The 26,425-nt window shown below is 45.5% G+C and overlaps 1 protein-coding gene across 3 annotated transcripts in view; it reads left to right on the top strand.

Moving 5' to 3' along the window:
* Positions 1-26,425, top strand: part of RGS7 (regulator of G protein signaling 7) — a 375,675-nt gene that overhangs the window by 239,989 nt on the left and 109,261 nt on the right. For all 3 annotated transcript variants that reach the window (XM_075924826.2, XM_075924832.2, XM_089777370.1), the window contains exon 4: positions 9,999-10,049. In XM_075924826.2, coding sequence (XP_075780941.2) covers positions 9,999-10,049 — 51 coding nt within the window. The remainder of the gene's footprint in view (positions 1-9,998; positions 10,050-26,425) is intronic.

Raw genomic sequence — 26,425 nt, 5'->3', positions numbered from 1 at the left:
ATGTGAAAAGAACTTATGATTCAGAATTGCCTGTGTCCTGAGTACAGGTATGATAAGCTCATGACTGCCTTCCAGCTGATATGGACTGGCATATTTCTGCACAAGATATAACAGCTTAAAGAATAATATAAAGGCCTTTTCATTAGAAGGGGAACACCGGTGACCATCTAGGTTCTTCAAAAAACCCCTTTTTCAAACAGCACCAGTTTGGACTTGTCTGGGTTGAGTTTGAGCCAGCTGCTCTTCTCCCAAGTGCTAATCTCTTTGGATATGTCTACACAACAGCATCATTTCAGAATAACTAACATTATTTCAAAATAACGAAGTGCGCATCTACACAGCAAACCATTATTTTGAAATAATGTCGAGCTGGAGGACTTCTTACTCTGACTCCTGTAACCCTTATTTCACAAGGAGTAAAGGAAGTCAACGGAAGAGTGTTCTTCCTTTGACTTCCTGCTGTGTAGACAGTGCCAAAAAACAAATTAAGCTATTTCGACTTCAGCTACGCAATTGACATAGCTGAAGTTGTGTAGCTTAATTCGACTTTTGCCCTGCTGTGTAAACGTATCCTTTGAGACATTGCGCCATCCATGGCGATGACTGCCATGGATTATTATGTATTGCTGGATGCCAATAGCTTGTTGTTGGCCACACAGCTTGCAACCTGTCATAATGATTTTATATAGATAATAAAGAGGAACAGGGAGAGAATAGATTTTTCAGGTGAAGGGTTTTTTGGGAGAAGAGGCAGCTGCTGATCACCACTCTCTAGCTCCCATTAGAGAAGAATTGGAGCCATTTTGGTGCTGCTGGGCACATATCAGTGGGCCAGCACTTCCGCTGCTCTGTACTGTATTGAAGGCTGAAGAGTGACCTAATAAAATGGGTATTCATTTATTACCTCTGTCCATTGACAGGAGGGGTTATCGTCTAGTGGTGAAAAGGGTTGTGCTATGCACTTCCTCTGAAACCTGATTATGAAGTACAGCAAAATTAACACAATTGGAACTTGGTTGGTACTAGGTTCTGAATGATTTTATGTAGCCACAAAATGTGGGCACATCATGTGTTAGCTCGTAGACAGTCAGGTATTGGTAAATGCTCTTCTCTGAAGGAGATAATTTCTGCTATCAATGGACACACTTGTTCTTCATTGGGTTTCACTATTCAGGAGATATATGTATCATTTGAGCAAGGTCCTGGTTTGAATATTTTACAACCTAGCATGGGGAAAAATTGAGAGTGATTCATATCAGGTTTTCAGCTTCAGCAAATTCCTTTTGTTTTGTTGATCTGTAGCTCTTTGCACAGCATACCTTATGTTTTGTTAGAATTACCAGTTATAACAATATTTGTGTTGTTTTTCTGAACAATCATATACACTAAATCCTTTAAGGTGTAGGTAAATATATAACTTTTCAGTGGGGAGACAGGGCTGTGAAGTTCAGACCTGCAACAGGATATGAGGTTCCCCTATGTCGAAATGTATTCAGTCCAGTGATCTGGATCCTGCTCCTCTCTCACTGTGACAGGTTAAAAAGATGCCAAGTTCATATTTCTGCTGCAAAATCAATCAATGGTAAATACATAATTGAGAATCAGAGACATGATTACATGTGAACTTTTTCAGATGCAAATTCCATTCATCAAACTGATTTGATTAACGATGTTCTTTTGTAAAGATCAAGCTATTAGAGCAGAAAGGTTAATAGGTTAAATATGTGAAGTCAATCAGCAACACATGCAAATTAGCACCAATTCAACCCTGGAATAATTCCATAGAAAACAATGGCACTATATTAAGTCCAGGCTTATGGTAGGGAGAAATTTGGGTTGATATATGTCAATTAACTGGAGAAAGGAGAGGGAAATATTTGTGTACCTGTTCTGTTAATTGACATTTAAACTGGTACAAAACATACAAAGTATGCCACCCTTATCCCCAAAGGACCTCTTTGTGCCACTCCTCTCGCCCCAACTGTATTGCTTTACAGTTTCTATCGCACTTAATACTGAACTGGGGCATTTAAAACACCGTTCAATTCAGTTTCTAGCAAGTTGAATTAAAAAGCCATCTAGCTGCCTGTGTAGCAATGCTGAGTCTTGCAGCCGCTCTGAAGGGGGAGGTAGCAGTTTCTTATTGAATGCTCCCCCCAGTGGTGGTGCATCAAAGAGAAATTCCTGCTTCCCTTCAAAGTCAGCAGTGGTGCACGCAGTAGCTATAGAGATGCCTTTTCCCCTAGAACTGTTAAAGAGGGATGGGAGAGAGCTGAATTAAAATGCTCCTGTTCAGTCTGATTAAACTAGAAACCTTTTAAGGCAGATACATGTGAGTGGAGGAGGGTTAATGAATGGATATAATGTGAAAAGAGAAAATGACTGTTTACACTGGGATTGGAGCCTGACTCAATTGCAGGACTATAAATAGCAGTGTAGACATTTGATTTTGGGCTTTGGAACCCAGCAAGGGGAGAGGGTCTACATTTATGGGGCAGATTGATCCTGTGGCAATCAGTGCACCAGGGGTCAATTTAGTGGGTCTAGTGAAGACCCGCTAAATTGACTGCAGATCACTCTCCTGTCAACTCCGTTACTCCACCGGCATGAGAAGAGTAAGGAAAGTCAACAGGAGAGCATCTCCCATCCACGCAGTGCCCCACAAGTTAGCCTAAGCTATGTTAACTCCAGCATGTTATTCACAAAGCTAGAATTGAGTAAATTAGGTTGACTTATTCCCACTATTAGGGGGTGGGGAGCGCGTGTGTGACAGAATTGCCAAGCCCCATGGCAAGGTTGGGTGGGCTGCCTCCATGTAGGGGCAGAACCTTGGGTAGAAGGCGTGGGCCTGGGATCAGCCAGCCCTCAGCTCTGCCTGGACCACACCATGCCCTTCTCCCCCCACTCCATTAGCTGCCCGGAGCCTACTGCATGGGGCTCCTGAGGTGATTTAAAGGGACTAGGTCTCATGGCAGTCTGGTGCCCTAGACCCTTTGAATTTCAGGGTCCTAGGGAAGTTTCCCCCTCCGTGTCCCCCCACTGGTGGGCCTGCCCCTACTATAGACAAGGCCTCAGACACCAGGCTCCAGTATGAGTGGCAACGTTTGCACTGTTATTTTTAGTTAGACAAGCTCAAGTCAATTGATTTGGGCTCTGAGCCTTGGTGCTGAGTGATTGTTTTTGCAGTGTAGATGGCCATAAGTGACTTGACCAACATCACTGAAATGTGTGATAGAGCATAGAATTACACTTAGCTCTGCCAAGTCTTAGACTTAACTCTAACTACAGGAATATCATCCCTTTCACCATATTTTTGTCCATGTACCAAATCCTTCCATCTTTTCTTTGAGGTGGGCTTCCAGATGATAGTGAGGGAACAAGGAGGATAGAAGGGCAGGAAGAAAGAATAAACTTGGTTAGTTGTGTTTGGTCAGATAATCATTTAAATAATTCTTTCTTTGAAACAATTGAGCCTGTGAACTTTAACTGACACTTAAAGTGTGTGTTCTGTGAATGAGTCTGTTGGAATAGGAACAGCTGAATACATTTACCCATTATCACATCGCAATTTACCACCATACAAAAAAAGAAAGTCTTTATTTGCCTTTCAAAGCATCCAACTGTTTTATCACCTTGTTCTCTTCCTGACCTCCTAAATGAGTAAGAAGTGATAGTGATGTTCTCAGTATTTTAGGAACACATTTACATAAATAATGAAGCTGTTCAGAAAGGGCACAGGAATCATAAGCAAGTGACTGAATGAAGATCATTTGGTTGATTAGCTATTTTAAAAATGGCAAGGCATGTAACCGCAAATGAAGAATTGATAGCTTCCAATTTTTCAATGCCACCAATTGTTTGTACTTTTCACTGAATCGCCTGTAGCGGGAGGGAACACGTACTTTGTTACAGAGAATACAAATCAATATTATGAATACTAGCACCTATGTTTGTATACTGTATTTTCCTTCTTTTGTCCTGAACTTGATGGGCTGAGTGCACGTAGTTTGAATCAATGGGACATATACATTTTGTAACAGATTTAAAGAACACTGTTGTGCTCAGGCACTCAGATACCATAGAGGTGGCTGTGGCACAAGAATTTGAATAGAATGGGATTGGTGGACGTTTGGCCTCATTCAGAATCAGCCTCAGGTCTGACTGCCCTTGAACTTTGGCTTCCCCAAGATCTAGTTCTGAACTGAACTGCTCTGACCATCACTATTGTTTCTCTTAACTATTTAAGTAGCATCATAAATGCACACAGCACTGTATGGAACAGATGGAAGGACTGATCCATAGAGCTCACATACAAATATGATATGAGCAGATATGGAGGTAAGGCTACCCGAGGGGTAGATTTCATGGAAGCCTAGAAAGAGGGATTTGAATAGAGAAAAGGGAAGTGTTTATAGAATCATAGAACACTAAAATTAGAAGGGACCTCAAGAGATCATCGAGTCCAGTCCCTTGTTCCCATGGCAGACCAAGCACTGTCTAGATCATTTGTGATTGATGCCTATCCAAGCTGCTTTTAAATATCTCCAGTGACTGAAATTCCACCACTTCTCTAGGCAATTGATTCCAGTGTTTAACCACCCTGACAGGTAGCATGTTTTTCCTAATGTCTAACCTAAACCTCCCTTGCTGCAATTTACAGGGTGTGATTCACTATCTTATGTAGTGGCATGTAGACCACTTACAGAAAGTAAGTAAGTAAGTGTGCGCACGCTACAGCCTTAGCTCAGAGCCAGTTGGCTCAAGTTGTAGAGGCTGATGCACTAAGCTCCAGAGAGGTGAGGTTTGGTTCTGCCTGTTGGTGTTATATTTAGTTCACAGAAATAAGAATGCTCCTCCAGTGCCTGGTTTAAGAGATGGTTTGTCGGGATCAGAAGTTTGGAACTCAACAATCTAATGCTCGTATTGTTGAACTATTTTTGCTCCTCATTCTTGATTTTTTTCCATGGAAGGGAGGTACTTATGTTAGTGTGCTGTTCATTACTTGCTGCTAGGCCAGGAGTGGGCAATAATTTTTTGCCCAGGCCACACCAGAAGAAGCAGGGCCTCAAAGGGAAGGGGCAGGGCCAGGATGCTTCTAGGCTTCCCACTCACAGACCATGATTGGTCTGGGAGTGGGGGAGATCCTTTACTCCACCATGCCCCTGGCAGTGGGAGGAGACTTCCCAGGCTCCCCCACCCCCAGGCCAATCAGGCCTTGGGGGCGGGGGAGGCACAAAGTCTCTGCCTGCCCTGACAGGACTGAGCGGCACTTCTAAGTGCCACACGCTCTTCTCAGGGCGGAGGAAACTTTGCATGCTCCCTCCACCCCCAGGCCCTGAGTAGTCTGGGGGTGGAGGAGCATGCCACGCCTCCTCCCGCCCTGCCAGGAGTGTGTGGCACTTCTAAGTGCCACTCGCTCCTCGCAGGGTGGGGGTAAGGTGGAGGAAACTTTGCACACTCCCCCACCCCCAGGCCAATCAAGCACTAAGCGCTCCTGGCAGGGCGAAAAAAACTTCATGAGCTTCCCTCTACCCCCAGGCTGTACTTGGCTTGGGGGTGACGGAACAGCAGGGTCTCTGTGGGCCAGATCAACCCTCTTGGTGGGCCATATCCAGTCTGCTGAGGCCCTTTTGCCAACCCCTGTGCTAGCCAATTGGTAGCAAAATAGCTTGGGATTTAGAATTACCTCACAGAAGTCAATGGGATTTAAAAATGTTTGTCTGAACAATTTGGTCTTCATGGTAGCCAAGAATTTGAATAAAATCTTCTTTCATTTATTTGCATGCAGCCCTGTTGATATTAGTGGAGATCCAGGGGTATAATTTAAGTCATGCAGGTTCTTTAAAATGCTCTTGCTACCTGTATGTTTGTTTGCCTTCCTAACAAATTTTTAAAGTGTAGGAGTATCTGTCTTTGTCCAGTTTCTGTTCTCACTGATAGCTAAAGCACTGCTTCTCTGTTTCTATCCTAATAAAGGATTTGGCCACTGAAGTCTAATGCATAGTTCAACTAAGTAATAAAGATGTTTTCTCTGCAAACAGGATGATTGTGGGACCTGTGTAATTTGGAAATGATGCATTCTAAGAACATTGAATTCCCGTGTAATCATTTAGTACTGCACATATGCACATTAAATGAGATTGCATAGTATATGTAATTATTACCAACTAGGCCTTGGAAAATACTTGTTAAGCTTAGTGAATAAATGTGGTAAAATAGAAGCAGCTTAATGACAATAATTATCTACAATAAAAGCGCTAAGAAAATACATTTGGTGGGTTTTTTTTACTATTCTTATTTATATAAAAGAAAGAGAAATTATAGCTGGAACAACTCTATTTAAATCTATCATATCCATATATCCCAAATGCGAGTATATCGACCACATATGTAAACAGTGCCATGAAGTTACAATGGCTTTGTATATCAGAATGCATTGTATGGGACCAAGTCTTGATTAGTGAACGAAGCAGAAGAGTGAAAGGCAGAGCTAATGGTTTCTCATTCCAGTTCCATTGCCTGCTTCCCGTGTGGCCTTGGTCAAGACTCTTAACCTCTCTCCCATACTTTACCTTTATGTAGAATGGTCTTGCTCATCATCTCAATGTCAAAGGGATAAAATAATCATTCTAAACCCTCTAACTTCTCTTGAACTGAACATTTTTTTAATGTCAAAGAGGTGGCATTAGTGCTTCTGGTTTACCTCAACAAATATTATTTTATGATTACATCTAAATAGAGGCTATGGAGGAGCAATAGACCACTGATCAGTATCTTTTCTGTAGACCTTCAGCATGAAATTCCTCCCTTTATGTAGGCCATCAGCATTGTGATAATAAATCATAGTGATAGAGTTAGTGGGATCCATATACTAAAGATGAACTACTAAAAAAGCACAGCTCTGCAGTGCTGCTTTTTAATAAGTAGCATTTATTTAAGAGAAAGAAGTATCTAGTATAAAAGAAGATCCCTTTTTTTTAAAAAAAAAGCATATAACACTTGGTAGCCGGTACAGCTTCTCATGACCATATGGGGAAAATAGTTCTGTGGGAGATGTCATTGGTAGTTAAGAGCAAGATGGAGTCCTTGGCTGCAAAAGAGATTCAGCCTGTTAAGTGATGGATGGTAACCATCCCCTTCTCTTTTCTTCTATGCTGTGCTGGTGGATTACTGGTACAGGTTGGACTTCTCTGGTCCAGCACCCTCGGGACCTGACTAGTCCCAGATGAGGGACTTGATTCTATTAGACATTCAAGGCTTGATGGCACAGAGGTAAAACCATGTGCACTTGGTCTACTCTAACTGGTAATGTCTATGTACAGGTTGAGCCTCTTTAGTCTGGCACCTTCTGGACCTGACTGGTGCTGATCCAGAGAATTTGCTGAAACACAGGAGGTCAATATTGTCTAGCAGCATTACCAACACTTCTACTGGTTACTGGCTCTTAGAAAACATTCAGGGGTAAATTAGAGCTAAATTACAGCACAGAAGACTGAGCGCCCGGACTGGTGGCTGTAAACAAACTTTATGGGACTGCAGGAAACTTGGCCATGCCCATGATAGGTGGACATCTGACTAACTATAATCATGCTGGACCACGGGTGTTGCTGGACTAGAGAGGTTCAACCTGTAGTAAACATTTTTAAAGCAGAGATGATTCTTTATAGTCTGTAGGGTCTTTTTCAGCCCAACAAAAAGAAAAATATTTCTAAGCATGAAGAGCTGTTGTTTTTCAGCTGTTTTAGGATGTTTTATGTAAATCAACAATGATCAAATGTGTAGACGAGCAAAAAGGGATATAAACATAGGTGTAGAGATGAAAAATGCAAAGTAATCAGTGGATGCTGGAGAAGGAACTGCAGGTCAAAAAGGGAGGTTTGGTTATTAATTGTCAATACTCCTATGCAGGGGGAGGAAATGAACAGCGTAGACACACAATGTGCATATGCGACCATCGGACTGAACCTCTCACATGAAAGAGAATTTAATTTCCTCTTGTCTGTTTAATACTGTCCTGATATTGCTTTCTGGTGTATTCAATCTTTGTAGTAGTTGCCGAAAGGAAAGTGTAGAATCTGTATTGGGAGGCTGGTTGTTATAATGTGGGATCCCTGAGAGGGTTTTAACCTTAAGAAATGGTCCAAATCTGTAAAAGGCTGTGGACTGCTGCAATTTGCTACCAATTAACACTGAGAAATGCTTGGGAGAGTAGCTTTTGGGGAGTTTGTGGAGCATAGGATTTTTTCTGCAGATTTATTCCAGTGCCTCTAGCTAAATTATATGGGCAATGCCAAAAGGAACCTGCACTAACTCTACTATTTTTTTTTCTTACTGGCCTTTCTCCACTCAATATTACTTTGGTGTATCTCTAACATTTGTGAAAATTTGGAGTCTTACCTCTGCCTCCAGCCCTTAATTCAAGACTTTAAAAAGAACTTTTGCAAAGAAGTGGGTGGATCCTTTATAAGTTGGTTTGGTAAGGACACAATAATTTATAATGTCTTCTCATTATCTCTTGACTGAAACAGTAACATGAGCACTCTTCATGGGATAGAGAGGAAATGCATATTAACCTGTGTGTGTGTGTGTGTTTGTTTTTAAAAAAAATCTCTTACTTAAATTGATTTTTACTATATAAAATATTTTTGTTTATCAGTGTCCTTTTTTGATGTCTAGAGAGTCATTCCTTCTCTTGTTAAAGTAAACAATTAAATATGTTTATATTGGGACAATGCCCACTGCATATCTTACGGTATGACAGGACGAGGAATAGTCAGGGAAATGCTATGTAGAAGGCTCTACTAAGACTAGCACAGTGCAGGAATGGAGGTGCAAAGAAAGCCAAGAGCAACAGAAGAAGAGAGAATTTAAAGGAGTGTAGACAATGACAAAGTAAGTGTGTGTGGGGGAGTATGAATAGGAGACTATGGAAGTAGGGATGTAGGTTGGGTACAGTTATGTAGGACCTTGAAAATAAGGATAGGAACATACATTTGGAAAAGGAAGTCACCAGGGGGATAGAAAGGTTGGAATGGTAGCAAAGAAATAGGACTCTGGCAACCTCAGCTCATAGAGGTGGAGGTTACTCTTGGCACGGTGAGAAATGTTCAAGAATCATGCAGCAAAAATTTAACAGTGGGGATGATGAGAAAAAGGTCAGTATGGGTTATGTAAAATAGGAAGAAGTGACAGAATCTAGAACAACTGAATATGGGAAAAATAGATGAAGATGAAAGAAATTCATGTTTAAAGATAGCTTGAGATATTGCTAGGATTTTGATCAGAATTTGAGTTGCTGGTAGGTCATGATAGGACCACAGTATGCATGTCTGTGAAGGGAGGAGAGAGAGAGAGAGTGTGTGTTGAGAGTGTGAGAATAGAAATGTGGTTAAAGATGGAGGACAGGAAGAGATCTCCTACAGAAAAAAGGGAGAGAATTTCAGAAATTAAATGAGGCTCCTGGGTGAAGCTGTAATTGGCTCACATTAAATCAAAGAGTTAGAGTTTCAGTAACACCTCTAAATGGAGACTTTGGAAATAGCTAAAACAAAGAATACAGACTTTGGCTATTCTATAGGTACGAGTGTGTATTTGTAGTTACAATGTGTGTTGCATTAACCCTTCTGAAAGTCTTGTTTGATAAAGAGTTTGCGTTTGCTTGCTTTTTTGCTGATGAATACAAGAATATAATAAGTTTGCTTTTTTGTCCCTGAAAATCTCTAATAATTATTCTTTCTAACATGTAGACTACCATCGAAGAAGCAACGTGCTTCTTGCACTATAAAAGTATGCATTAATATTCCTGATCTGGAAAAAAAAGTTTGCACAATGAGTCTCTTTTGTAGAAACTATAACAATAAAATGATCCAGTTGATTCTGGATAAACTTAACATTAGTTCCTTTTTACATGTTATATAGACCTTTATGGTGTCAAGGAGCTGTGAGTGAAAAACATAGAAAGGACAAGCTTACTAATTAAAAATATTTCTTTCTCGTAGGTTCAGACATTGTTCAGTGGTTAACGAAGAATTTAGCTATAGAAGACCCAGGTAAATTGTTTTTTTTCCTTATTAAAAATTCTGCTTCGTGGGTCTGTTGAGTTCTAAGGTCTTTGTTCTTTCTCTGGCCTGTAGGGATGCCAGCTGATGAATAGATAGAATTTGATTCACGGGTTCCTGATGGTTAAGAGCTACTGATGGTTAAGTGCGGCAGAAGGGTTACACATGCATTTCCCCCCCCCCCATTGCTGCCTGTAGCAGGTGGGGCGGAGGAGGCAGAAGTTGATGCCTATGGGGAGCCAGCTTTTAAGGCTCCCCATGATCACTGGAGCTGGCTCCCTCCATCCCCCATATTGCTGCCTCTATTAGATGTGGGGCAGGGGAGACTGCCATGGAGTAGCTTCTGTCCATGGTGGGCCTGGACAGCTCCTGTTTGAGGGGGGTCTGAGCTCCTTTGGACGGAGGCAGTTCCGCATTCCACAGAGCAGCTTTTATCTCCCGCAAGCCTGGGCCCCCAATGGACAGGAGCTGCTGCCACCCTGTACTGTTGGTGGAGCTGGTCTGTGTGAGGACCAGCTCCCACCTGCCATCCCACACCACTGCCTCTTATAGAGAGACAGCCGCACAGGGTGGCCGGGGACTGCCTGAGAGTGGAGCCTGAAGATTACTGGCTGCTGGCCCCACCCCTGGGGACTATCGAATAGTTGTGTAAGCAATAATATTTTGAGGCAGTTATGCAGCTATTCAATTACACACTATCTAACGTCCCTACTTCAGAGGGGTTTTGTGAAGGTAAATTCTAGTGCCAAGGGACAGAGTCAGTGCTCACAGGACAACTCCCTCTGATTCTGAGAACACTGGATCCTCTTGTTAGGAAGGGCCAGAGATGCTTGTTAGCCTGAGGTAAGTGAAGAAGCTGGGCAATAATGTAGCATGTTAGAATTAAATTTTTGGTACTAGAAAGTATGTTGTCTTGGTTTTGTCTGTACCTCTTTCTATCTCCTTTATCCTTGTTTGGTATCATGTATATCTCTGATTTTTATTAATAAACTTGTCCTAAGTTTTATTATAAAGCATCTTTGTGCTGTTATATTGAAGTAAAAAACGAGCCCCCAGCTAACCTACCAGGCTGGGGTGAATGCTAGGATGTTAAATATTATGTAACTGAATAGTTGTGTAACCACATGAAACCTTAGTGGTTATACGAATATTCGACAGTCACCAAGAGCAGGGCCAGCAGCCAATGCGCTCCTGACCCCACTCCTGGGGAGCCCCCAGCCACCATGCTGCTGCCCCTCTATCAGAGGCAGCAGCATGGGGTGGCAGGTAGAGGCTGGTCCGTGTGGGGAGTCAGTTTAAAATCCAGCTCCCTGCGCAGACTGGCTGCCTGCTGCCCCATGCTGCTACCTCTGATACAGAGGTGGCAGTGCAGGGTGGCAGCAACCCTTGTCCACAGGGGGTCCAAGCTCACCATAGACAGGGTACATCTAGACTACAGGCTTTTGTCGACAAAGGTTTTGTCAACAAAGTGCGTTTAGACTACATCCAGTTCTGTCGACAAAGCAAGCTGCTTTGTCAACATGATATGTAGACACTTTCATAGAATAATAGGACTGGAAGGGACCTCAAGAGGTCATCGAGTCCAGCCCCCTGCCCTCAAGGCAGGACCAAGCTCCGTCTACACCATCCCTGACAGATGTCTATCTAACCTGTTCTTAAATATCTCCAGAGAGGGAGATTCCACCACCTCCCTCGGGATTTATTCCAATATTTGACCACCCTGACAGATAGGAATTTTTTCCTAATGTCCAATCTAAACCTCCCTTGCTGCAATTTAAGTCCATTACTCCTTGTCCTGTCCTCAGAAACCAAGAGGAACAAATTTTCTCCTTCCTCCTTGTGACACCCTTTTAGATATTTGAAAACCGCTATCATGTCCCCCGTTAATCTTCTTTTTTCCAAACTAAACAAGCCCAGTTCATGAAGCCTGGCTTCTAAACCTTTAATCATTCTTGTCGCTCTTCTCTGTACCCTTTCCAATTTCTCCACATCTTTCTTGAAATGTGGCGCTCAGAACTGGACACAGTACTCCAGCTGAGGCCTAACTAGTGCAGAGTAGAGCGGCAGAATGACTTCACGAGTTTTGCTTACAACACACCTGTTGATACAACCTAGAATCATATTTGCTTTTTTTGCAACAGCATCACACTGTTGACTCATATTCAACTTGTGGTCCACTATGACCCCTAGATCCCTTTCCGCCATGCTTCTTCCTAAACAGTCGCTTCCCATCTTGTATGTATGGAACTGATTGTTCCTTCCTAAGTGGAGCACTTTGCATTTCTCTTTATTAAACCTCATCCTGTTTACCTCTGACCATTTCTCTAACTTGCTAAGGTCATTTTGAATTATGTCCCTATCCTCCAAAGAAGTTGCAACCCCATCCCGTTTGGTATCATCTGCAAACTTAATAAGCGTACTCTCTATCCCAATATCTACATCATTGATGAAGGTATTGAACAGTACGGGTCCCAAAACAGACCCTTGCGGAACTCCACTTGTTATCCCTTTCCAGCAGGATTTAGCACCGTTAACAACAACTCTCTGACTACGGTTATCCAGCCAATTATGCACCCACCTTATCGTGGCCCTATCTAAGTTATATTTGCCTAGTTTATCAATAAGAATATCATGCGAGACCATATCAAATGCCTTACTAAAGTCTAGGTATATGACATCCACCGCTTCTTCCTTATCCACAAGGCTCGTTATCCTATCAAAGAAAGCTATCAGATTAGTTTGGCATGACTTGTTCTTCACAAACCCATGCTGGCTATTCCCTATCACTTTATTACTGTAACAGGGCAGCTGCCCTGTACTGGCCCTTTAAGAGTCAAACCCCAGCCTGGAGCAGGCCCAGGGAGTTCGGCCCAGCTGGGAGCCATAAAAGGGGAGGGCTGCTTCAGAGAAGGGAATGTGGGCCTGGCTGCTGAGGGAGCAGGACGCTCCTTGGAGCTAGGGCAGGGTTAGAGAGTCAAGGCTGGGCATGGGGCGCTTGGACAGACAAACTGCCAGCCTGCTAGGCCTGAAGTAAGGCCTGCCGGAGAGACACCAACCCCCGGAAGGGGGGCTCAGAGTGAGTGACTTGGGCACTGCCGGAGGGCATTGTGGCGAAGAGAACGACATGACCGGAGGATTCCAGAGGGGAAACCCCGAGCTGCAGTGTCTCCTCCTCCTTGGCGTCAGGTACTCTAGGACCTAACACGGGCTCCGACGGGTAGGGCGCGACCAACATGCCTTCTCGCTCTCGCCAAGGTTTGAGGAGGTTCACATGATATATTTGTTTTTTTCTTCGCCAGTCCGGCTGATGAATTTCATATGTGACCGGGCCCAATCGTCGGGAGACCTCATACGGCCCCTGCCAGCGGGCCAGCAATTTTGACTCCTCGGAGGGGAGTAACAGCAGCACCCGATCCCCGGGTTCAAACACTCTTTCCTGGGCTCCCCGGTTATACCCTCGCTCCTGCGCTCCCTGGGCCACCTGTACGTTTTCTTGAGCCAAGGCCCCCACCTGCGTGAGTCTCTCCTGAAGATGGAGTACGTACTGCAGAAGCCCGACCGAGGAGGAGGGGGTCCGTTCCCAGGTCTCTCTGACCAGATCCAGGACGCCACGAGGTCGTCTGCCGTACAGGAGCTCGAAAGGGGAAAATCGAGTGGAGGCCTGTGGCACCTCCCTCACCGCCATCAAGAGCAGAGGGATGAGCTGGTCCCAGTGCTTCATGTCCGCTGGTGGAAACCTTCTCAGCATCCCCTTTAGGGTGCGGTTAAAGGGCCCCACTATGTCCAAGGCAATCCTTTTGAAGGGGGTCCCCACCACGGGCAAAGGGATGAGGGGGGCCTTCGGCACCCCCGGGGCTGCGGCGAGCTGGCAGGCTGGACATGACTGGCAGTAGTCTTTGACCTCTTTATACACCCCGGGCCAGAAGAAGCGGGCCAGGACTCGGGCCAGGGTCTTCTCGTGCCCGAGGTGCCCGGCGGCGGGAATGTCGTTCGCCAACCTTAGCACGGCTCGTCGATGGGCCCGGGGTACCAATAACTGGGCATCTTCTTCCTGCGTCTGCGGGTTCCGCCCGACCCGATAGAGCCGGTCGGCTCGTAACTCAAACCGGGGCCAGTGTGCCGCCCTCTGCGGATCCACCACCGTCCCGTCGACACAGGCGAGCTGGACGTAGGCCTCCCGCAGGATGGGATCATCCCGCTGGTCGCGGGGAAAATCCACCGAGTCCAGCGCAATCGGCACGCCCTCCGGGTCTGAGGGCACCGGGTCGGTCAGTTCAGGTGCGTCGCGCTCGGCGGGTCCCTCCCTGTCGAGTGACCCCTGCGGTCGGACAGCCTGGGGTCCCTCTAGGAGTTCCACGCGGGGCTCGGTCGGCGCTGGTAGGTCTTTAATGAGGGCTGTAAGTCCCGGCCAATCGCGTCCCAGCACCATAGGGTATGGTAGGTGCGCCACCACGCCCACTAGCATCATTCGGGTGACTCCGCGCACCATCAAGGGGAGTCAGACCTGAGGATAGGTCTTCACATCCCCATGGACGCACCGCAGCTGCAGCTCCCCCTTGGGCGCCGCGGTGTCGGAGAGTACATCGGGGCGGATAAGCGTCTGGCTGCATCCCGAGTCGAGGAGGGCAAGCACCGTGGGGTCCCCTGCAGGTCCCAGCGTGGTAAGGGATGGGGAGCTAGCCGGTGGAGTCGGGGCGGCTGCTGTCGTTGGAGCTGCGCCGCCAATTGTTGAGCTCGAAGCTTCGACGGCTGCTGTCGCCCCTTGGTCGGTCCTTCGGGCCTCGCCTCTCCCTCCATGGCCCTCACGCCCGAGCTGCGGGGGGAAAGAGGGGGAGGAAGGGACCCCGCAGACCCCTCTCTTTTTTTTTTTCTTTTTTTTTGGGTCCACTGAGGCACACGCTGAGCCCTTACGTCAGGGCCAGGATCGCGTATCTTCAGGTACCCACATTCTCCACCATCTGTGAGGGGGTCACTCACCACCGTAGCGGGGGTCCGTCGTCTGTCCCCGGAATCAGTCCATTCCGCCCGCACGGGGCCTCCGCTCACGTGGGGTTTCCCCTCTGGAATCCTCGGGTCACGTCGTTCTCTTCGCCACACTGCCCTCCGGCAGGCCTTACTTCAGGCCTAGCAGGCTGGCAGTTTGTCTGTCCGAGCGCCCCTGGCCCAGCCTTGACTCTCTAGCCCTGCCCTAGCTCCAGGGAGCGTCCTGCTCCCTCGGCAGCCAGGCCCACACTCCCTTCTCTGAAGCAGCCCTCCCCTTTTATGGCTCCCAGCTGGGCCTTAATTGGCCAATGCCGCCCAGCTGGGTTGAACTCCCCGGGCCTGCTCCAGGCTGGGGTTTGACTCTTAAAGGGCCAGTACAGGGCAGCTGCCCTGTTACAATTACCTTCCAAGTGTTTGCATATGATTTCCTTAATTACCTGCTCCATTATCTTCCCTGGGACAGACGTTAAACTGACCAGTCTGTAGTTTCCTGGGTTGTTCTTATTCCCCTTTTTATAGACATAAAGGACATTGTAGATGCAATAATGCCTTCTGTCTATAGAACTCTGTCAACAAAAGATGTTATTCCTCATAGAATGAAGTTTACTGCTGTCGACAAAACTGCCAAGTTTTGTCGACATTATGTCGACAGAACTCAGTGGTAGTTTAGACGCAGGTATTGTTTGTCGACAAAAGTCCACTTTTATCTCTTCCATGGGATGCTAGAACAGCCTCTGTTTGCAGGGAGCTCAGATCCCCCCATGGACAGGGGCTGCTGCCGTGGACCAGCCTCTGTCCATGGTGAGCCTGGGCCGCTACTGACAGAGGCTGCTTCATGACATCCTCTCCTGTGTTCTCCACCCCCATGGCATCATGGGCTCTAGGCAGCAGCAAAGTGGGGCAGGCAGGTCCATGGAGCTGGCATGAGCAGGGAGCCTGTTTGAAATCCAGTTCCCAGTACATATCAGCTCCAGCCTGTTACCCTCACCCTCTGCGCTATTGCCTGTCTATCAGAGGCAGCAGCATGGGGATGAGGTGGCGGGGGGGGCAAAGCAGATCCAGTGCTCATGGGGAGCCTGCTTAAAGCCAGCTCCTCACAGGCACTGCCTTCCATGCCCCCCTCCCCTCCACCTTGCTGCCACTGATACAGAGGCAGAGGGGGAGGGGTGTTGGTCATGTAGTCGACAAGATTAACCAATAAACCTAGGTGTATCAGTTAATCATGTAGTCAACTGCACGTTGACATCCCTGGTGTACGCTGTTTCTTTGGAGACAGCAAACTTAATTATGTCTGTGAGTGTCCAGTAATATGGTCTAGCCACTGTAGACATATGCAGGAGGAACTTGGGAACTGGGGATCACAGATTGTTACCTCCAATTCAAAATTTAGACTGGCAAAACCTTGTGGAGTTGCTGGAGAGGAGGATAGATTGGTGAGGCAACTCTTCCTTGTTGAAACAGAGGGGTTAATATGATGGTTTATGGTTATGGTTGTCATGAGGAAAGTATCACAATTGTACTGGGTGGAAAAACCTAGTCCACAAAGTCAATGGACGTTGTATTGACTGTGCTGCAGGAAAATGAACCTGGAGAACAAACCTCTCCAAAGCCCAGTCGGTCTGCGGGTGGCTACCATAGTCCTTTGCTGTTATCAAGTTTCAATGGAAGCTCCATTTTCTTCTTCCCAGAGGTTTTGTGGTGCCAAAATAACCATGTCTACAGTTGCATTGAAGATTATCATGCACTTCTTATTCTAGGTGTGGCTGCCTCGCTGGATTGTGCACATTCACACTTCATTTCCCAGTGTTTGTGTGATGGTCTAAATTCTAGATGCAGGTTACCTCTGGCAAAAGAGAAGAACTATTAGGAAAAGAAGCCACACAAGAGTGTGAGAGAAAATATGTAACCCCTTCACATTTGTACTAGCACAATTTTTTTAAAGTAGGAACTATAACTGCTCTACCATTTCATTGAGAATAATGGACATACTGATTTATGGTTAGATGTAATGTAGATCATAATGGAGTACATTTAGGCAGCAATATTTGTTTTCGTCATGCAAATTGATATGAAAGTGCTGGAAACATCCATTTAAAAGAAAAAACATAGTTACAAGTGTAAATTGCTAGTAAAAATATCACTGCATATCATTTCTTTACAAATGGGAAATAATTTACTGTGGAAAATTTGAGAGATCAATTTGCAATAAAGCTCAGCTCCCTGCTAGCTTCAGCTTACCACTTCCAGAAAACACAGTAGGTAAAGATAATGCATCAAATTCTGATCCTTTATGCTGGGTTTACATTTCAGTGAAGTTAATCCAGTGTAGTAATACAGAACTTGTGTCGTTATGGGATTGTTGCTACTTAATATGGAGTTCTCGTTTTTGCTTGTTTTTTAATACATATTTTTGACCCTTTAGCCCTACTGAAAAGCTTAAAGGAGCAGAAATTAAAGTGAAGGCTTGGTTCAGCCATAAAAATATGTCTGGCCCCTACAAAAAACTATGAAAGACTGATTTTTTTGCAGATTTGCACTTCAGCATCTGTTTGCAAAACTGACCATTATTGATTTGTTGATTCTCCAGAGATGGTGCCAGTAAACAGGAAGATCCTAAACCTATAAACATTTATTCATGTTGACAGGTTTTAGAGGTAGCCATGTTAGTTTGTTTACCAAAAACATCAAGGAGTCTGATGGCAACTTAAAAACTCAGTTTAATTATAGCATAAGAGTATGCTAGAATTTTACCAAGGTTGAGTGATAACCTTTGCTAAAAGTATTAATTTTCTCCAGTTTATGGAATTTCAGTGTGAAATTACTTAGCCAGACTTACGTAATTCTCTCTCTCTCTCTCTCTCTCTCTCTCTCTCTCTCTCTTCCTAATGTGTCAGAGAAAGGAAAAATAGCTCAGGAATGTGTCTCAAAGTATAACATTTAAGAGTCTGAACCCAACAGCTGTAGCTGTTTAGAAGGTGTATCAGGAACCTTCATTCTAGAATTTTTTACAGAAGGAAATTAACCTTTTATGGGGAGGAAAGAATGGGATCAAGTGACTAGCAAATCATCCCACACACATTTCGTATACTTGTACCAATGGAATATGATTAAATAACTTGAAATAAGACCATGATGAAAATTGGCTCACCTACCCATTTAACTAAATAAACCTAAATCAAATAAACTGACTGCTGATGACACATGAACCTCTCTTGAAACATGCAACTACAGAAAACTAATCTGATTCCATGTATCCTTACCTCAATTGAGCCAGGTTTGTAGACTGAGATTTGTAAATTTGGTCTCCACATTTAGACCCCCCCACCTACGAAGCACTTCTGTAATAAGAGAGGAGAGTGTTAATTTCGTCTCCCTTTTCCCACATAGGAGGTGTGAGACCCTGGTTCCATTCCCAACATTTCAATGCATATTTAATTATGGACTTTAGTAACAAATCTCAGAGGGGTAGCTGTGTGAGTCTGTAACTAAAAAAACTTAAAAAACCAATAATGGTCCTGTTGCACATTAGAGACTAACCAAAAAATGTGTAGATAGTAACATGAGCTTTTGTGGGCACAGCCCACTTCTTCAGATATCAAATATTTGTCATCTGAAGAAGTGGGTTGTGCCAACAAAAGTTCATGTTACTATTTTAGTAACAAGGTTTGCTAACACAGCTGAATAATGAGTGCAAATAAGTGATCAGATACCGAGTTTCACCTCCAGAATAACTTTATATCACCAGTAATTGAAAGCACAGACAATGAAACATTGCTAGGCACATGCTTTTAGCTAACCCTACTAAATGGAAGCTTATTCTCACAAAATTTAGATTAAAGGGAATACATCTGGTATTGCCTTTTAACTACCCTAATAATTGAGCCACATGGACATGAAAACTATATTAATGCTTCTGAAATTCATATTTAGAATATGGAAAGTCAATAGGAAACAGCAATTATAGACATATTTATGCACTTATGTATATTTCAGTTTTAATACCAAACAAGACTCCTATCCTCAGCTCCTGTGGTCCTAACAATTATTTAAGAATGGCCATACTGAGTCAAACCAGTGATCCATCAAGTACAGTATCCTTTCTCTGACAATAGCTAGTGTCAGATGCTTATGGGCAAACAAACAGAACAGGACAATTTACAATGGTTAACTTTTTTTGAGTGCTACTAAACTGTTAGATGTTTACAAATAAATAGGGTGACCATCTGTCAAATTTTTAATGGAACAGTCCCGTGTTTAAGCCGTCTTGCAGCTGTCCCAACTTTTTTTTTTTTTAAATGGGCGAATTGTCCCATATTTTTCAGTGCCAGCACTGCCGCAGCAGCGTCCTGTATGTGGCTAGTAGGTGGCTGGTGGTGGCCAGCAGGTGGTGCTCTCTGGCAGGGTCCAGAGGCCAGAGGAGGAGAGGCAGCCTGTGTGTGATAGAGGGGTAAGAGGGCCTGGATAACACTCAGATATAGCCAGATAGTGAAACCCCAGTCAAAAGAAAACATATCTGCCTCCTCCCTCAGGGTCTATCACCTATTAATTAGGCCGATTAAGGAAAACAGACTCCAATTAAAAGAGAAAAGAAAAAAATAAACTGTATTAGGGATTTTATACAATATTAAGGGAAAAAGCAGGGGAGAAACCTGACGCAAACTAATAACCTTTAACAAAACAGTGGAAGTGAACAGTAAAACCCTTCATGTCCCAACTGGACTGTGTGGAAAATAATTGGTAAGTTCTTTCCCAAATACAAATGGTTACTTTACTCTTCTGAACTGGAGTGGCTGAGCCAGAGGTGTGTTGCCCAGGACCTGCAACCTTTGGGCTGAGAGCCCTCAGGGAGGAACGCTGGGGAGCCCCTTGCTGGTGGTACAGGAACCCTGAAGAGGATGGCAGGCAGGTGACACTTGTGTAGATGGAAGACAGTGGATGGGGTGCCCTCTGCTATTCCTCTGACTGGCTTGCAGCTAGATCAGATCCCTTGGTGGTTTCAGGAGAGAGAACTGACGACCCGCACAAACACTGCCACTCAGATGGACAGCACCCCCATGGGCTGCGTCTGGACTTATAAAACCTTCAGGGCGGGAAACCCTTGAGGTGATTTTTTACCACATGACCCATCATTTGGGACCAGTTCTGAGGTAACTAAGAAAAGGTGGGAAGTTCCGGTCTGTGCTGGTTCTTGCGTACCACTCTGAGGTGGAGGGCCCCTCCCTGACCTGAGGTCACCTGGTATGCAGACTCCATGTTGTTTTTCACAAACAGCCTAGAAATATCATTTAACATTATCCAATAAACATACAAATTTGTGTAATTAACATATATACATAATTGATTACCACCATCAGGTGGTCAGCCTACAGTGGGGGTGAGTGAGGGGTTTGTGTCACCCCTCCCCATGGACACCCTAAAGGAGAGCTTCCAAAGGTGAAGAGTATGCCAGGCATTTCATGTTGTGGGACTAAAGCCACAACCTGTAGCACCTGTTATGGGGCTTGAAGTCTTGATTCCGTGGTCCCTCCCACACTGAATTCCCAACACCCCTCAGGTTGAAGTCCTAACCCATGGGGCACCCCTGAATATCCAGTACCACACAGGCTGAAGCCCTGATCCTCAGCATGCCTCCCTCCCCACACTCTCTGTAAGCAGCCCCAATCCCCAGTATTTTCCTCCCCAAGGGCTGAAGCCACAAGCCCTGGCAACCCCTGCCGGGCTGAAAGCAGGAGCTGAGAGCTGAAGTCCTGATCCCCACCTGGCCAAAGCTGAAACTGGGAGTGGCAGGGCTGAATCCTGGATCCCTGGTTCTCCCCATGCTGCAGGAGCCCCTGAGCCCATGGTCAGAGCTAGGCAGAACTGAGGATGTCGGCCTCCCCCCCCCCACCACCCCGCAAACTTCAGTGGAAGTGCAGAGCAGTCCTGGGGAGAGGCTCTTCTCTCTCCATCTTGTGTCCAGTTTGGAGGCAAGAAGCCAGAACTGGGCAGATCAGGGCAGCTGCTCCTCTGGTGAGTGCTATGGCACAGGTGGCCATGTTGTTCCCTCCTCTCCTGCCGCTGCTGCTGATGCAGGGGTTTGAAGGTGCCCCTCAGCTTCCAGTGACCTTTATTCACACAGCCAGAAAGGGCTGCAGGGCTGGGGTACCCGGCTCCATGACTGACAGAACCCTCAGGGAACAGGGGGACCACAAAAACCTCATGACACACTGCCCCTTGCTACCCTGCACCCTGAGCTATTCCTTGTTCACACACAATCCCTAGCTCCTCCCTCGGACAGGGTAATCACAAACATTGAGAAGCCTTCTCCTCCTGAAAAGCTTGTTGGGCTTCTTGCAGACTATAACAACACAAATTCTGATGGTGCCAAACATGCTGGGGAAAACAATGTATAGCGAAAACTTCAGGTCAGATAAGGGGAAGAGACCTTTGATTTGGGTTGTCATGCTCACATCATTCACAAAACTGCTGCAAACAGCAGCTGACTGTCTTCCAGTTGTTTTGGAGTCCTTTGCTATGAAAGTTGATAAATACTTTGGGTATGTCTACACTACCCCACTAGTTCGAACTAGCGGGGGTAATGTAGTCATCCGCAGTTGCAAATGAAGCCCGGGATTTGAATTTCCCGGGCTTCATTTGCATGAACCCGGCCGGCACCATTTTTAAATGCCGGCTAGTTCGGACCCCGTGCCACGCGGCTACATGCGGCACAGACTAGCTAGTTCGGATTAGGCTTCTAATCCGAACTAGCTGTATGCCTCGTGGAACGTGGAACGAGGTGTACAGCTAGTTCGGATTAGAAGCCTAATCCGAACTAGCTAGTCCGTGCCGCGTGTAGGCGCTCGGCACGGGGTCCGAACTAGCCGGCATTTAAAAATGGCGCCGGCTGGCTTCATGCAAATGAAACCCGGGAAATTCAAATCCCGGGCTTCATTTGCAACTGCGGATGACTACATTACCCCCGCTAGTTCGAACTAGCGGGGTAGTGTAGACATACCCTTGCATATTTACACTGTGTTGGTGAATTGAAAGATTTCTGCCAATTTGTCGACTTTGAGTATTTTACATTGCTAGAGCAAGATAGCACGACTTTCTTCTCTGGGATCAGCTCTAGAGAGAACGTAGTTGATTTTTGATGGGCGCAAGGCATATTTTCTCACTTAAGACACATGCCCAACACTGTTCAAGAAAGTCTTCAGTGACACTTGCACAAAGCTGTGGCTTGCCTTGGCTAGTGAGCAAACAGCCACCTTTCCAAAGACGGCAGAGGCAAGCGAGAAAAATGACTCATTGGTGACAGAAGTTATACTTCATATTCGTCCCCTTCAAAATAATTTAGCATCAGGCTCAGAGAAAGATTTATCACATCAGACAAAAACACCCTGCTGCAGTCTTTGGTTGAGGGTGAGGAAATTAAAGAACAGGAATTTTACAATGTAGTCAAGAATTTTTATTCAACATTTCTAACATATTTTAAATACTGGAAACCTGCCTTTGAGTGCACAGAAAATTTGAGTGGATCTTGTTGAGAAGAATGCTGATGTGGGATAACATACAAAGCAGTTTTGCCTTTGCTGCACAAGAATTCCCATCCTAGATGAGATGAGAATAGATGAGAACCAATTTTTTGACAAATGGACAAATGCAAACCCAATAATATCCTGTCACCTGTCTGACTGGAACACTCAGAAACCCCCATTTCTGAAAGGTGGTGAAACATTTTTCAAGAGATGGATAATAAGCTTTATAATACTCAGATCTGGCAAAGGCAGTTAAGTTAATGTTGTGTTTGTCGGGCACCGGAACCCCTGTTGAACGTGTCATTTCAGTAATGAATGCAGTTTGATCACCTGAAAAAACATGACTCATTGTTTCTACCATGCCTCCCTCCCCCCACTCTCTGTAAGCAGCCCCAATCCCTGCTTTGTTTGTGTGAGTGAATTTTGCCCTAGATTATGCTGCTTTTTATGACAAGTTGCTAAAAAAACAAGTCGGTCCTTCAAAAAGTTGATTTACATGACATACAGTCCACCAGACACATCACACAGCGGAGGACAGTAAGATGAGGACAAGGCAGGTACTTCTAAACAGCAGTAACCACTTAATTGTAAATATATATATATATATATATATATTATTTTTTCCTATTATTAGTTACTAGAGGATTTACCCAGTGTTTTACAGGTCCTTGTGGAGATTAGAGTAGGAGGGGGTAGGGATGTGCAGGGCAGGCGACTCAAGGCAGGGAACTCAGGATGGGTCTACACTGCACCGTAACTCGAAATAAGAGACACAATTTGAGCTATGCAAACGCATATCTTATTTCCATGCTATTTCAAAATAGCTTAATTTGTCTTTTGGTGCTGTCTACACAGTGCCAAATTTCGAATAAAGCGTTATTCCAAAACATCCATTACTCCTCGTAGAAAGAGATTTACAGGGTCGTCAGAATAGCGAGCTTGAAATAACAGGCTTGCTACGAAGACTCAGGATACTCCGGTATCCTGAAACATTGCAATGTAGATGTACCCTTGGGGCAGGGGTGGAAGGTGTATGTGTGTGGGGGGCGGAGAGGGGGAGCTGAGGGCCAAAGATGGGAGTGCAGGAATCAAGGCAATGGATGGGGTCAGGGCATGGTTTTTGCTGTAATGTTTTGTATGATTAGCTAGTTCTTCTTCAAATTCTGTCTTGGCGTGCCTATTTATACTTTTACACTTGACTTCCTGGCGTTCATGGTCTTTTCTTCACTAGGATTTGACTTGCAATTATAAAAGGACACATTTTTCCTCTGAGAGGGTGGGAGAAGGGAGGGCAACTAAAATGATCAGAGATTTGGAAGAGGTCCCATATGAAGAGAGGCTAAAGAGACTGGGACTTTTCAGTTTAGAAAAGAGGAGACTGAGGGGGGATAGGATAGAGGTCTATAAAAGCATGAGTGGGGTGGAGAGGGTGCATCAAGAAAAGTTCTTCATTAGTTCCCATAATAGAAGGACTAGAGGACACCAAAGGAAAGGAATGGGTAGCAGGCTTCAAACTAGTAACAGAAAGTTGTTCTTCACAAAACAAATAGTCAACCTGTGGAACTCCTTGCTGCAGGAGGCTGTAAAGGCTAGAACTAGAACAGAGTTTAAAAAGAAGTGAGATAAAGTGATGGAGGTTGGGTCCATGGAGTGGTATTAGCCAGGGGGTAGGAGTGGTGTCCCTGCCCAAGGTTTGTGGAAGGCTGGAGAGGGATGGCATGAGACAAATGGCTTGGTCACTGTCTTCGGTCCATCCTCTCCAGGGTCCCTAGGGTTGGCCGCTGCCGGCAGACAGGCTACTGGGTTAGATGGACCTTTGGTCTGACTCAGTACGGCCATTGTATGCTCAGGTTCGGGGATCTCAGTGGACCACCTTGATTTTCATGCACACCTGCTCCTGGGTGGCCAGGCTGGCAGCTCTCCTGCCCTAGACAGCCACTTTCCTGTGCCTAGTGCGGAGGTCGTGGACGAGGTCCACGATGTCCGCACTAGACCAGGCGGGTGCCCGCCTCTTGCGGTCCCGGGCAAGCTCCCGGGAGCCGCCAGCCTGGTCCCGGGAAGAGGGGGAGGGCTGGGGGGCATCGGGTGGCTTCTGTCGAGCCGTGCCAGGTGCAGGGTCTGCTAGCTGGGTGCTGGCAGGCTTGCACCTGGCATGGGCATCGTAGCCAGCCCGTGCCCCTTTAAGGGGTCCGGGGCCGGGAGGGGGGCAATAGAGTTTCCCTGGTGTTGGCCAGAGTGGCCACCAGGGAAAGTTGGCCAGGGCCACCAGTGCTACACACCCCTTAATTCGAACTAGTAAGTTCGAACTAGGCTTAGTCCTCGTAGAATGAGGTTTACCTAGTTCGAACTAAGCGCTCCGCTAGTTCGAATTAAGTTCGAACTAGCGGAGCGCTAGTGTAGCGCCTATCAAAGTTAATTCGAACTAACGTCTGTTAGTTCGAATTAACTTTGTAGTGTAGACATACCCTATGGGATTACTTCCCTCTGCTTTGGCTTATTGCTTTTCTTTCCTAAGACTTGCATATTCCTTACCAACACAGAGACTGAAAGAAATGCTGTTGTGTCCTTGCAAGTGTCATCTCGGTACAAATACAACACCTGCCAGGAGGCATGCAATCATACATGCTGCATTCAGTGTTATAAACTCAGCAGTCCCAGCTCTGCTTCTGGATATCCGCATGTATTATTTTTACTCTTGAAAGGGCTTTTTTAATGGTTTTTTTTAATGGCTTTATTGTCCTGAGTTGAGAGTATGTTTGGGTATGTCTACACTACCACCCTCGTTCGAACTAGGGTGGTAATGTAGGCAACCGGAGTTGCAAATAAAGCCCGGGATTTGAATTTCCCGGGCTTCATTTGCATCTCGCCAGGCGCCGCCATTTTTAAATGTCCGCTAGTGCAGACTCCGCTAGTGCGGACTCCATGCGGCACGGACTAGGTAGTTCGGACTAGGCTTCCTATTCCGAACTACTGTTACTCCTCGGAAGGAAGCCTGGTCCGAACTACCTAGTCTGTGCCACGTGTAGCCGCGTGGCACGGAGTCCGCACTAGCGGACATTTAAAAATGGCGGCGCCCGGCGAGATGCAAATGAAGCCCGGGAAATTCAAACCTCGGGCTTCATTTGCAACTTCGGTTGCCTACATTACCACCCTAGTTTGAACTAGGGTGGTAGTATAGACATACCTTTTGTTAGATGTGTCCCCCTCTCATTGCCCCTCACAAAACTCCCATGTTTGCTGTGCCTGTTCACTAGCTATGCAAAAGAATAACTAGCCAACACAATAGCAAAACCTGTGTACAACAGAAAAATCAACGTGCCAGTAGTGGAAAAAGAACATATCACACGCTCACCTCCTCAAAGGCCCTAGCCAAGAAGGGGACTTGGCAGCATGCTCCAAAGGTCAACACATTTTGGTCATTTCAAATCCAAGTGGGCAGTATATTTCAGGGTCAAAATTTAAATCGCCAAATTTCCTAGGTCAAATTCACTACTGATATAAGCAGTTCTAATGAGGTCATTGCAAAGCTTCACAGTGTGCGAGGATACTGCCTTGCTGTCCAGGGTGTGCACGTTCTGCCCCCTCTTTCTGCATCGGAACAAATAGGCAAGAATTCTTCTAACACTGGAGATGAAGAGGCAATTGGGCCCATGTGTGACCATGAGGGTTATGTATATTGCTCCACTCTCTCTTCTGTCAGCCTGAAGTCAATTTCAGGAGATTGAGTAAAAGATTTGGGCCAGTATCTTTTTTTATATATGTTTTATACCAGTTCACTAATCTCTAGCAATCATGGCACTCATTTCTCTGCAGCCACTTCATTATAGTGTAGTCTATGGCGATAGAGAAGTGGGTCTCAAAGTGTGG

Source organism: Pelodiscus sinensis, chromosome 3 (assembly GCF_052426305.1).
Source record: "Pelodiscus sinensis isolate ZL-2025 chromosome 3, ASM5242630v1, whole genome shotgun sequence".
Taxonomy (NCBI): domain Eukaryota; kingdom Metazoa; phylum Chordata; order Testudines; family Trionychidae; genus Pelodiscus; species Pelodiscus sinensis.
This window is presented reverse-complemented; position numbering and strand designations above follow the sequence as displayed.